The sequence below is a fragment of the Ostrea edulis genome, chromosome 5 (assembly GCF_947568905.1).
Source record: "Ostrea edulis chromosome 5, xbOstEdul1.1, whole genome shotgun sequence".
Classification (NCBI taxonomy): domain Eukaryota; kingdom Metazoa; phylum Mollusca; class Bivalvia; order Ostreida; family Ostreidae; genus Ostrea; species Ostrea edulis.
This window is the reverse complement of record NC_079168.1, coordinates 52538196-52551962: the sequence shown is the minus strand read 5'-3', so window position 1 is coordinate 52551962 and position 13767 is coordinate 52538196. Positions and strand designations below refer to the sequence as shown.

Here is a 13767-nt window from a genome sequence, read left to right as displayed (position 1 = left end):
ATTAAAGTTCAAATACCATAAACGGTATGTGCTATGGCCTACTAAGAACACTTTCAAATTCTTTAAACAGACAATAAAATGCTCAAATCACAATGGCCAGAAATGTGTGGTAAATATGTAAGACTCCAAAGTGCGATGGTCACGCCAAACCCCGATGGTCTGCACCAATCCCAAATGGTGTGACATGCCAAAGTGCAATGGTCTGACATGCCAAAGTGTGATGGTGTGACACGCCAAAGTGTGATGTTGTGACACACCGAAATCCATTGGTTTGTAAACGACACAGTGTTGTGGTTGCCATTCTCACTATCCTCAACCTTGTATACCTTGCCGTTGCTGTCGTCCGTGTTGCATTTCTTCGGTTTCATTTTGAAAGACGTTAAGAATGACGTCACAAACGTTACTGAACTATGCACCATCGGACTTTGGCGTGGCCATCACACTTTGGCGTCCGTAATGTTAACAAACCATCGCATTTTGGCGCAGACCATCACACTTTGGCGTGACCATCGCACTTTGGAGTGACCATCGCACTTACAAATATTATCATGATTTTGTTACATAACAATTGAAAGTTTGCAAAAATATATATATTTCATATCTCACAGACTTCACTTAAATTTTCATGTTCACAAGGGGTCAAATTAGACCACATTTATTTGTCATAATTGATGAGAAGTCTTTACTCTTCAGCATATCATTGAGTTACAAAAGCATATATTCTTTCACAACTAAATATCAATAAGAAGACAAAAGATCAACACTTAGATAAACACTAACCTGAGAACTCCTGCACATCTTGGAATTGGACTGTTTTTCTAGTTGAAGCTGAGTCTGACTTTCCCACACTGAAATAGCCACTCTTGTCGGGAGATACTGTTTTGCTTCGCCTGCGCATCTTTTTCTCATCCTTGATAGTTTTCTCAGTACCAGGGACATTTAGAACCAATTGTATACTAAATACTGGGGCTATGATTTCTTCCACTACATCCTTCTGTCTAATTTCTTCTAACACCTAGTGGATTATGAGATTTCATCAGGTAATATTATATAGTTATTGACATTTTTGAAGTCCATACGATGCTCTAGCTACCTAAGAAGTACAATATTCAAGGAGTGTGGGGTGAATATTGTATTTTGAGGGTAGCTAAAGCATTGTATTGACCAAACTAATGTCAATAATTATTATATGAATGAATAATCTAAATCATTGAAACTGTTTATTTTATAAATGAATGATGTAACTGAAGTTTATTAGATGACAAATAATCAGCCATCTTTGTTGGCAAGTTTTTATTGGACAACCCCAAAAATATGTAACCAATCATATCAATCTGGAAAGTCTTCATTTATTTTTGGTCCAATGTTGGAAAAATCAAATGGTATTTTCACCTTAAAGGCACTTGGAAGGTGAACAAAACATTCTGAGGCTTTTTTTTTTTGGCATTTGTTGGATCTCAGCCATTCAAAAAACTTGGAATCATTCAGTCATATAGTAAATAAGATTCAAATGAAATTGACAGGGACTAGTTTCCATGCATGGTTTTCTTATTGAGATTCTTGTGAAATCAGCAACACATCAGTGTTACGAGACAAAGTGTTGAAATCATGTACTCATTAGTTAGTACTTTGTAAGAGAAATAAGTAAGTCGAAGACAGCAAATGTCCCTGGTAAGTAACAGAATGTTTATTGTGTATTTTTCTGAAAACTCTATATTTTTTCAAAAGAAACTCTTCATGCCTTGTGTCTAATGAAAATCCATTTGCTTCTAACAAATAATTCATAGAGTGAAAATGTACAAATGATATCTAAATTTGTGCAAACCTCGTCAACATCAGGTGGGCCCTCTACAATTTCTGGTTGGTCAAAGTCAAAATGGGGTATCTCATATGGGGTGTTGGCCTTTGGAGGGACAGGGATCGCTGGCTTCCTGCTGCTGGTATGACTGCCACTCCTTCCAGAAAATGGCCTAATACAAGGGTAATGTAAGTTTATATATTGTCTACTGTATGAAACAGGACAGTATTTTCTCTTACTACATGCATTTATTCTTTAATGTCATTCTATAACATTTTCAAAATGCAACCAGTCAAGGTAGCTCACTACACTAAAGCTTATACTCTTTATGACACTACATTACAAGATGGAGATTTAAATGTTTTGTGAAATTATTTGTATGGATCGATTTGTTTGTCTATCATCGTAGCTCAGTGGTTAAAGCATTGGGCTGGTGAACCCCAGATCATGAGTTCAAACCTGCCAAAGTCTTTTGTACATATGTGTTGAAAATTTGTTTGTTTTGAAAATCATGTTTTTATCCAAATTTGCATATTTTTTGCCTCTTTGGCATATATACTTATTATATATCGTCATATACTTTATGATTAAATCAATTCGTACTGATTTGAGAAACTATTTCAGGGTGTAGTGAGCCACCTTAAGGCAAATATTTCAATCAAATGCAGTATAAAACAATTCAGCCTTGGGAAGACCCAGTAAACATGTTAATATTTTATATAATACCTGCTCACAGATGAAACACTATCACTTCTGTCAGAATAAGCCCCATGCTCGCTCATCTGCAAAAAGAAATTAAGTTCAGAATGCATGCTCTTCTTTAAAAAATAGGTGAATTAATTCCATTTATCTTTTAAATGTGTTTTATCAAAACTAAGTTCTTGAGGCAAATTAAACAAACCTGAAAGTAAACTTGGCTTTTATTCATTGCTATAAGATCATCATTACCCATGCATATATTTTTCAAAGTGTTAATTTGCAGATGTCAATAAATCAAAGGAAAATACTGTTATTATCATTAGGTGCTGCGAAATAAAAGAGAAAAAGAAAAAGCTAAAAAAAAAAAACAAAAAAAAAAAAAACCAGATTGAAAAATAGATTTTTTGATCTGGCTGAAACTGAGAAATTTTACAGAATATTTGGTATTTATAATGTTAAGCTAGCTGGAGAAATCCCTTAACTACAAGTAGTATGATAGAAAAAGGAGAAATACCCCCAACACGCAGGCACAATGGTATTTAAAGAACATTACATATATTTTTAAAAGCAAAAGGACTTGAGAAAAGTAACATATATGTCATGCTATATTATGTACTGTATATGAAATGCATATAATAGAATTTTTTAAAATTAATTTTCTTACAAGTTTCTTGGCAAGTAGCTGGAAAAAATAGAAGCAGAATTCTTTTGATTTTCCATCAAGAATTTTCAAGTGAAAAACAGATTAAACTGAAAATAACCATACACGACAAAAGACAAAGCATACAAACAAGATGATGCTGTAATCTGTGTTACACTTATATACAGATTTATGTTCAACTCCAGAGCATATTGATGAATTTCACACAGTCTTTAACTCTGATTAATGTTGAAATGGGGGTTTGCGTTTTTGGAATTTTTCCACAGCTTTAGCCACCAGCTCACTGACAAATTAAATGTTACATAAACAACTAGATTTGTCCTCCTTGGACCAAAACTGGGTATATTTAAAATTTAAAAAACTATATCTGAACATCTAATTCTTTATAAATAGTTATTGATGCAACCTTGTAAAACTATGATTCGGATAAAACCTTACAAAATGACTTCTCATGCCAAAATTTTATAATCCAAATTCTTATGTCCTTGTAGTCATCTAAATCACTTGACACACTGCTGATCAAGGACACATTGTGTTAATCTTGCAATAAGATGTAAATAAAACACATCCAAGAGAGCATCTGCAGTCATGGGAAACCTAAACGCTGTCTTTAACTGGGTACACTGAAACATATGTCTGTATCCTGACCATGTGTTGGAGGAAGCATTTCAATATATGAAATGTCTAATGTATTGCATACACCAAAAAGTGAGAACAAACTTAAAACACTGCCCACAATCAGGGTCAATGAAGCGCAAAATGTTTAGTCAATGAGGCGCAAAATGTTTAGTTGCAGCATACAGACCATGAGTTGAAAGGAGTCTCCCAAGATGTGTCATATATGAGGAAACAGATGGATTTGGTAATTCCAGTATACAACCCTCAAACTTTGTTACAAAGGGTATAACAACTTTGTTGCTGTATTATAAATTTTAAAATTAACGCTATTTAGTAGGTCAAGTTCAAAATTAAATATTTCCATATAAGCAACACAGAACTCTGATTAAGCTAGGATGCAACACTTTTTATAACCAAAAAAAGACACAATTAAAAAGCTCTTGAACTTAATAAAAAAGAATAAAAAGTTCACAATTATTAAAAAGCGAAAAGATGACAACACAGGCATTATGACACTGATTATATCATGAATTTGCACACATTCCATGCACAAAGACCTGTTTTTTCACTGGCACGGGAGAGGAGCTAGCAGACGAGAGTTCAGATGGTATGTAGGATGAAGCCTGCCAAAACAAGTTTTGATCAGTTATCTCCAATGAAATAGTGTTTTTCCTTTCATGAAATGTTCAGTATGTTTGTAGCAATTTATTTGTCTCTGCAAAATACTTTCTATGCCCTAAAAGAAAATCAATGATCACTCTCAGATTCTGCCATAATGTATACTAAATGTAACCAGGTACATTGTACCTTTTAAGTGAAAAAACAAAATTTAACGATACACTTCTCTATCATAAAAATATATGATCATTTAAAAAAAAAAGTTAATTCCCTACAAGTTCAGTTATTGTTCAGGATGATAACTGTATGTATAGTTATACTATAATTAATTACTAAACACAGCATGTGCAGATAGACATCATTATTGTGTATGAACAAAAACATTGATAGTTATATATAGGGGAAGAGAACTTGTCATCTCAACTGAATTAATCGTAACACAAGTGTCTGCATACAATGGAAGTTTGTGCAATTTTTTGTCAATTAGTTCTTTCTTTTTTTAAATTTCTAATTTGCAGACAGGGATTTAGTGGAAGTTTTTGTGTTAAATTCAATGGAAAATTTGTTCATAGTACATACAATATTAAAATCTAAAAACATCTTAAGAGAGTTTATGTAAAATAAGGCATCATAACGAACAGAACAGGAACTTGAAACTTACAATGTGATGATCTGATATAACTCCCTAATGAAAACAAGCAAACTCATTCGAAATTACCTCAAAATATTTTCTAAAGAAAACATCATAAATCTACATGTATTTCAGAAAATACAAAAGGCAGTACATGAATAACTGACATGCTAATCTTTCCTTCTACAATAGAAAGTTTTCAATGATGCATCTTTATGTTCAATAAGTTTGACCACAATATAAATCTGAGAATTCTATAAATCTAACAGCCACTCAATATCACAACAAATATCTTCTCTAAAACTATTGTGGTTCCATCCATTTTCATGGGCATCAAATTTTGTAGAGCTATCAAGAAATAGTTACATTGATACAAGATTTCATAGAAAGCAATTCTATGTTTTTGCCCTTATAAGCCAAAACTGAATTTTGTTTAGCACTAGATTTTGTGCTCCAATACAACCACTAAAACAACAAAAATTGGTATTTAGTGAAAAATGATGAAACCACAGTATATGCTTTAAATATGTCTATCAAATGCTTTGTAGCAAATATGTAAATTTTTTGAATTATGATACCAGCAGAATCATGTGATCCATATTAGACTATGTGTTAAAAATCTGCTGTGTAAAATTCCATAATAAGCTGGGAATCTGCATATTATTTCAATTTGACCTCTGTTTATTTGCCTCCATGATCTCTGCATCCAAAATGAGTGAACAATCTCTTTTTTGAAAGTGGACACCTATTTTGACTCACAAAGTTTGTTTCTATTAAATTTCACACTTGCTGAAATAATTTCATTGTAAAAAGCAGCAATTCTGTTGTCATACTATCAAGGAACCTAGATATAGTAAAATTAATACCATATCAGACTTTGGTCTAATATTGGCCACTCATGCTAACATGACACATGCTATAAATTTTGCTATGTAATATTCTCTATCAAAATCTTGCAATCAGCTTGAAACACAGCAATTTCAATGTGAATTACAAGAGAACATCTTCAGTTCTCAATACCTTTTCTTCATCTTCATCAGTGATGTTATATGATGTCACTAAGTGATCTAACAACTGCCGGACAGCTGTCAACACCAGTCGCCGTAACATCTCCAGGATTAAATAGTCAACAGAGCGAAGGAAACTGCACAATCGGGACAAGATTTTCCTCCACTCAGAAATTTCTGCATACAATGGTTTCACTCCTAAAAGACAAAAAGAAATACTGTTCTTCACCACGGTGAATTTTAGATATTCATTTCCAAGTTTGGAAAAAGGTTCAAAAACTGAAAACATTACAAAATTTTGAATTCCTGATCACCTTAACACGGAAATGAATTACAGCATACTAATGTATTTCTACTTTTTAGCATAAACCCCCATCTACATGTCAAAATGTTCATTTTATCTGTTCACTTTCTTTTTTGTTGCTGAAAAAATCCATTTTTCTCCCTCTACTCACTGGTTTTCTCATTCGCTTTGACGACAGTGGAGGTTTTGCTTGTGAAGCCATACTTCTCCTGGAGCTTTGATTTACTTGTGACCACCTGAACAGGCTCCTCTTTAGGCACTTGGATTTTGACTTTCTTGGGATTGTTTTCATCTCTGATCCCTGTAGTGATTCCCTCCATCTCAGCAACAGTCTAAAACACAAAGACACCTTCATGCTACACTTCAAATGTATAGGTTGCTGTTATTCAACAAATAGGAACATCTTTTCTGTTGCATTTGCAACACCATTTGTGAAAGATTTATATGCCTCTGTAAAATTGAAACACAATAAATTTACGTCAGCTTTATCATCAGTTGCATATAAACATAGAATGAAATACAACTCTATCTTTCACCAAATAGAAATAGAAGTCCACCAGATCTTACAGCACAGGATTCCCAGACCAAATTGATAATTTTAGCCCTCAGTGCATTCAGTTGTTTTAATGCCTTGTTCCCCTGCTGAGCTTGAATAGACATGAAATCTTCCAATGTCAGAGTCTGTGTCTTGTTTAAAGACACCAGGGAAATGGCGTGTTCTCCCTCCCCCAGACCAGTCAGGCTCCCTGAAGCTGCCTCACATAGCTTCCGAACATGGACTAGGCATCCTTGTAATATCTCATTTGCCATGAAAAGAGTTTTATACAGAACAGCTCTGAAAATTCAATGAGATATAAAGGTTAATATCCACTGGATGCAGTCTGGAAAAAGGACCCAGTCCAAATTATGAAGAGGAAGAAATTATAAAAAGATGCAAGGGGTTATTTTACATTAAACAGATATTTTGTCACAATTATCTTTCCAATATGCCAATTTTTTATGTAAAATTTCCAATGGAAAGGGTGAAGGACCATGCAGATACATGCATATACTCAATGAAGATTAACATCTCCTTAGAAACATAAATTTTGAATTGCAGCTTTAAAAGTGAACACAAACCTGCTCTGACTGCTCTTTTGTAGCCTGACATTTCTTTTCCACTGTTTAAAAGTCTTCCATAATCTGGATTTACAAAACCATAACAATGTAGTAGATGTTCCAGATCAAAGCATTTTCCTTCTATATAAAAATCTTCTCTAAATTAGACTTCAAAGAATCACCTGCAATGATTACCTATCAGACAGGAGAGTGAAAGTAAAAAACATTCTATGCATGTGAACATTCTAACCTACTTGTACAATTTTTAAATTGAATCTCCAGTGTCTGAAGGTTAGAATTGTTATTATCACATCCCTCATTAATCAATGTTACCTGAACTTGACAAATACAGGGAAGTTGTAGACCATGTAGAAAAGTCTCCTCTCCCATAACCACCACAGTACTGGGGTGTTGTAGGTCAAAGATTTACTCTGTATACACTATCAAAGAAAAAAATAAATACATGTAGAAAAGTCTCCTCTCCCATAACCAACACAGTACTGGAGTGTTGTAGGTCAAAGATTTACTCTGTATACACTATCAAAGAAAAAAATAAATAAAAACATGTAGAAAAGTCTCCTCTCTCACAAGCACCACAGTACTGGGGTGTTGTAGGTCAAAGATTTACTCTGTATACACTATCAAAGAAAAAAATAAATAAAAACATGTAGAAAAGTCTCCTCTCTCATAACCACCACAGTACTGGGGTGTTGTAGGTCAAAGATTTACTCTGTATACACTATCAAAGAAAAAAATAAAAACATGTAGAAAAGTCTCCTCTCCCATAACCACCACAGTACTGGGGTGTTGTAGGTCAAAGATTTACTCTGTATACACTATCAAAGAAAAATATAAATGAATAAAAACATTTTTCTAAAGACAATTTATTCTAAAGCACTACTACTCTCACTCTCATTACATGTTCTACCCATGCAGCATCATATGACATCATTAATAGATATTAATTATACCACTCACTCCCCACAAATCCCTTCATCCCATTCTGTGGGAATAATCATTGTTTTCTTTTGGATATATAGACGATTTCTCACTTTTAACAACTCTATTTTTAGAAACCTGTAAGATAAACACAAGACCAACATATTGCATAACAATACCCTTGTTATAAAAGAAGCAGATATCGTGTAATATTGATCCGACTTTTGGGCTTCATTAGGGGAGACAACTTGTAAATCAAAGGGATCGTATCTTGCTCGTCGGTTCTTCCTCTCTCTAGGAAGACAGTACAAAAATTCACCATCATCCTCCTTCATCTTGGATCTCTCCTGTAAAAGAAAAAATAAACCCCTTAAATCATCAATTTACTGAATCAAGGATACTTCAACTTTCTTGAAAATGAATTAAAAGAACTTTACAAATAACTTACAAAAATTAACATTGCTTGTGCATACAGACATGTGGACAGTCAATTATTAGATTCAATTAACAGATAACTGGATGTGCTGTAGCCATGAGTGTTTCAAAAACATATAGCATAACAAAAGTACAAGCATCAACATACATGACTATACAATATTACACACATATTTACATTTCTTAACGTATTTGCCTTGCTATCTTTACCATGATGCCATTTCCTCATGAATGCACTGCAGTTGTGAACAATGTGCATAAGAATCTTAAAAGAATTCTGACAGAAATGAAAGTAGAATGTAAATATAAAAATATGAAATTTATTTCTGACATGTGTGTATAATACTGTAACTCATCTTTACTGTGCACTTTGATATTTCTTTATAAATATTTCAGAGGCATACTCGAAAAAAAATAAAAAAAAAGTATCCTTAACACATATGCTAGTTGATAATAAGTAAATACATTTCTTGGTGCTAAGTGTGTCCAGATTAGAAAAGTTTTACAGGGCATCACTTGGAAGTTGAATGCCAGTGCTGACCTTTTCATTATCTGGCATATCCTTCAGTTTCCCCATGGCAGTCTTACATCCCATAGCATGACGCGGAATTTCTGTCTTCCAACCCAGTCTCTCCCTTAGTTTAATCAGGTTGTCCATTATATCATCATTTTCTGGCACTATGAATGTAACGAGGAAAATGATTAGAATCCATTATCATTCAGGAAGGGAAATCTACATTTCTTGGTATGGATTGCAAAAATGTACTTTTAACATATAAAAATCACTAAAAGCTAAAGTCCTAAAAGTATACAAAATTCTGCACCTTTATTATATTTTCCCCCCTCCAAAATACCTGTGTCATCATATTTGTTTTTCTTCAGGTAAGACAACACGTGACTCATGTCCTTTCTCCCTGATGCCTTTCTGGCCTGTCTGTCTGATTTGATTAGTTGGCTGGGTCTACCTTTGACCTTATGATCAGTCGATGCTTTATCATCCTTGACTTCATCAATGATTGGGATCGTTTCAGGGTATTTTTCCATCATGGACTGTATCTTAGCATCTTCATCTTGTTCTTCCTTTGTTGGAGAAGGAACTGAGAAATAGGTGAATGAGGTTCCTGGTTTGGACTCTGCACTGCGACTTTTAGAAGGGGCCATATGCTTTTCTTCAATTAATTCTTCTCTACTGGTTGGGGTTTCCAAATCTTCTAAATCTGCTATACTCTCTACACACCATAAAAATAATACATGTATTTGATTTCACTTAGTAAAAGTTCAGAAACTAGTTGATTGATTGATGTTTTCCGCTATACTCAACAATTTTTCAGTAATCTGGTGGCGCCCAGTTTTTATTGGTGGAAGAGAGAACCCAGATACAATGTACCTGGGAAGAGACCACCGACCTTCCCAAAGTAAACTGGGAAACTTTCTCACTTACCGGCGCGAGTGGGATTCATATCCGCACCGACAGAGGTGAGAGGCCGTGTGAAATAAACTATGACACTTCAGAGCATAATATTGGAATTACTAAAGGCTGCAGGAATTATGATATATTTCCTTTTCAGAAGTTTTAATCTCAATCAAATCACTCCAGAGCATGCAGTATATTCACCATGTGTTTAAGCCACACCCTTTAAACTTACTATTTACTTTCTTTGGGGTCAAAATTTTGCATTAAAAAAATTACTCCTGGTTTTTGCATAAAGAGAATAGATGTATATAGTCGCTTGTTTTTGCTGTAAATCGCTCTTCATATCACTAAATCAATAAAACTCAAACTTTAGGAAAATTAGTGATTTTAATTTTCCTGATATAGTACTATTCACCTGATTTAATAATTGTGCTGGCCTCAGTCCCAGGTCCCATGAGTTCCTGAAGTTCTGCCATGACCTCCAATTCTTCAGCTTCCTCTGGGGGAATCTCGTCCATTGTCAGAGACGGTGCAGGTGATGGCAGTACTGGCCTGTGTATCCTAAAAGAAAAGTCACCATTAGTCATTGATTGCCTTAACTGAGAAAGATGTAAATAGGGTAACCTTTCTTCTTGTGAGTGTGAGACATTATTAGAAATTTTATATCCTCTCCCCAAACCAGTTACAGAATAATTACATCATCATTGAATTAAAGTTTTTGGACTGAACAGTCTGCATGCTTATTTTCAACTGTAGTAAGGGCCTCAGAGTATCAAAAAACTTGGAAGAAATTTGAAACCATCCTATCCACTGAGAGTAGTGTTTTGAAGCTTATCTAGTGTATTGCACCTGATTTATCCACTGTATGTTGTGTTTTAAAACCCACCTATCTGTTTTGAAGTTAATTTAGCCACTAAAAGTAGTGTTTTAAAACTAACTGATCCACTTCAAGTAGCATTTCGAAACCAACTTACTCACTATATGAAGTGAATATCCACTGTATGCAGTGTTTTCAAACCCACAGACCACTGTAAGTAGTATTCTGAAACCAACCTATCCACTATCAGTAGTGTTTTGAAACCAACCTATCTACTGTAAGTAGTACATTGTATTCTGAAACCAACCTATCTACTGTAAGTAGTATTCTGAAACCAACCTATCTACTGTAAGTAGTATTCTGAAACCAACCTATCTACTGTAAGTAGTATTCTGAAACCAACCTATCTACTGTAAGTAGTATTCTGAAACCAACCTATCTACCAGGGCTTGAAGCTAACTTTTTATGTCACCAGTCCAGTCGGACTGATGGGGTATAATTTTAACCAGTCCGCAGAAAAAATTACCAGTCCAACAGAGTTTTCCAGAAATAATCAAATATATTTTGTTGATATCATTAAAATGAAAATTAACTCATTATGCCTTATGACAATATTGTAACACTTAAATGTGGGATTTATATTTACGAATCAGATTCTTCCGATTGATTAAACAGATCGAAGCATGCCAAATGTGTATGAAATTTCATATTAAGTATATTTTCCAAAATGATGCTTTAGAAAATTAACCAGTCCCATCGGACTGACTAAAACAAATGTCGGTCAGTCCGCCAGACTTTTAGCCAGTCACAGACTGACGGTCATATGTTAATTTCGAGCCCTGTCTACTGTAAGTAGTATTCTGAAACCAACCTATCTACTGTAAGTAGCATCTCATCTTGTGCTGCATCTTTTCTTTTTTGTTGTCTCTTTTCATAGTCTTTCTTAAACATTGTGGTACGGAAGTAGCTTGGAGGAGGGGCAGTGGTACCATTGGTTTTGGGTGGTGGAGGACTTGGTGAAAATGGACCCTGAAATTAAAATTAACACAATATGAAAAATTACTCATTCACCTGTCCACCTGCAGTTTCATAAATTTCTGTGAGCACCAAATTTTTTTTATTTTCTTAGAAGATATAGTCTTGATACATAATTTCAAAAAAAATATTCTATCTCCTTCCTTTCTTAACAAAACTTGTCTTATACTTTCTTGAACATTTACTTTGCATATCTGTCATATTTTTCAGACACCAATATAGGATGTTGAAACAGAACTTGAGAGATGTCAGATCAACAATTCTAAGGGACATGTAATTCAGTATTCAGGGACACACACACACAAAAAAATGTTTTTGTTGAACCATCTATCATATCTTATTTTTAAATTACACATTATGTACTTAATCATTCAATTTGTTCAATAATCAAATTATGTAAAACAATCAATAATAAAAGATCACAGACAAAGAACTTAGTTAGGCAATGAATTAGCTACTGAATTTCATTTTTTTTTTATATAGTTCAAATGATCTTGGTTCATTGATAATTAAAGTAAACTTACAGGCAGTGCGTTTTGTTTCTTTCCAATAGGAGGTACCAATGATGGGGCAACCTTTGGTTGACCTCTGGCAACTCTTAAAGCTTGGGAATTATCTGATCTATCCACCAGTCGAGCCAGTAAATGACTGGCTGCACTTGGTCCATTTCCATTTGGAATTTTCAAAGGTCGACTTGAAAGTTGTTCAATGCTTCTAGCTCTTTCCAGGTGTGAATCTGGGGCAAAGCTAACATTTTTCTGTGGAGAAGTTTTCTCTGTTTTTGTGGGAAAGACCTCTGCTTGAAACAAGTCTGGGTCTGCAATGTCTTGGTTGATGACTGTGGACTCAGAATACTGGGACTGGCTGTGATAGCTTCCCCGTGATTCTCCACGAATGTCAGCCGCCATAACTTTTCTGATTACGTGACCTACAATATTTTTGTTTACATGTGATCTGTCGAATCATTTACTGATATCCAAACGAAGCAAAACAGTCCAAAATCTAAGAGTCATTATAATTCATGCATTTCAGTCTGAAATTTATTCTGCAATAACAAATTTTTTCAGTTTCTAATCGGAATCTCAGTAGCAAATTTCTAAACTTACATCAGTGCATGTTTACAGTAAATGTAAAGAGCATATTTAAATGTTGTATACTTTTATAAGAAAAAATTTGGGCGCACATGCAACACTCTTTATGTCAATTTACGTTAAGCATGACGTCTTGAGTATGATTAGACATTTTATCAAGTATTAGAAATTTACAAGAATTAAAAATTTAACTAGAAGTGCAAATATTGAGACCAGACTATGAGAAAATAAGACATACGAAGCTGACGAAGTTCAAACTTGTCTCCTTTTCCGCCATGACAGTTTATGTACCTTAGCAATACCCATCATGCATTGCGGGATGACTAAATAACGAAAACAAATCGGGCACCTGTCAAATATTTGGCTGAGCCCAATTATACATTATATCGTTGATGCCTTTGTCAAAACAAAATCATTCAGTTTTTTAATCAACATGAAAATGTATATATATATATATATATATATATATATATATATATATATATGCTTGAATAAGTATTGTACCATTTCAAGCAGAGAATCTAGTGTTACATGCCCCCATGCATGGATGAAGAGGGTAAACAGGGAGTAGAAGGGAGGGAAGGGGGTATGATGATAGAGGG

At 34.2% G+C, this 13767-nt stretch overlaps 1 protein-coding gene across 1 annotated transcript in view; it reads right to left on the bottom strand.

Annotated features, from left to right (window-relative positions):
* LOC125649852 (dynein axonemal heavy chain 6-like) overlaps positions 1-13479 on the bottom strand; it is a 72670-nt gene extending 59191 nt beyond the window's left edge. Inside the window, exons 1-16 of the mRNA XM_056164788.1 lie at positions 13404-13479; positions 12599-13002; positions 11911-12068; positions 10638-10783; positions 9663-10037; positions 9350-9486; positions 8553-8720; positions 7768-7874; positions 7456-7518; positions 6904-7171; positions 6488-6668; positions 6046-6230; positions 4334-4399; positions 2525-2580; positions 1826-1970; positions 781-1015 (exon numbers count right to left, since the gene is read on the bottom strand). Coding sequence (XP_056020763.1) covers positions 781-1015; positions 1826-1970; positions 2525-2580; positions 4334-4399; positions 6046-6230; positions 6488-6668; positions 6904-7171; positions 7456-7518; positions 7768-7874; positions 8553-8720; positions 9350-9486; positions 9663-10037; positions 10638-10783; positions 11911-12068; positions 12599-12982 — 2674 coding nt within the window. The 5' untranslated portion in view covers positions 12983-13002; positions 13404-13479. The remainder of the gene's footprint in view (positions 1-780; positions 1016-1825; positions 1971-2524; positions 2581-4333; positions 4400-6045; positions 6231-6487; positions 6669-6903; positions 7172-7455; positions 7519-7767; positions 7875-8552; positions 8721-9349; positions 9487-9662; positions 10038-10637; positions 10784-11910; positions 12069-12598; positions 13003-13403) is intronic.
* Positions 13480-13767: the final 288 nt, after the last annotated feature.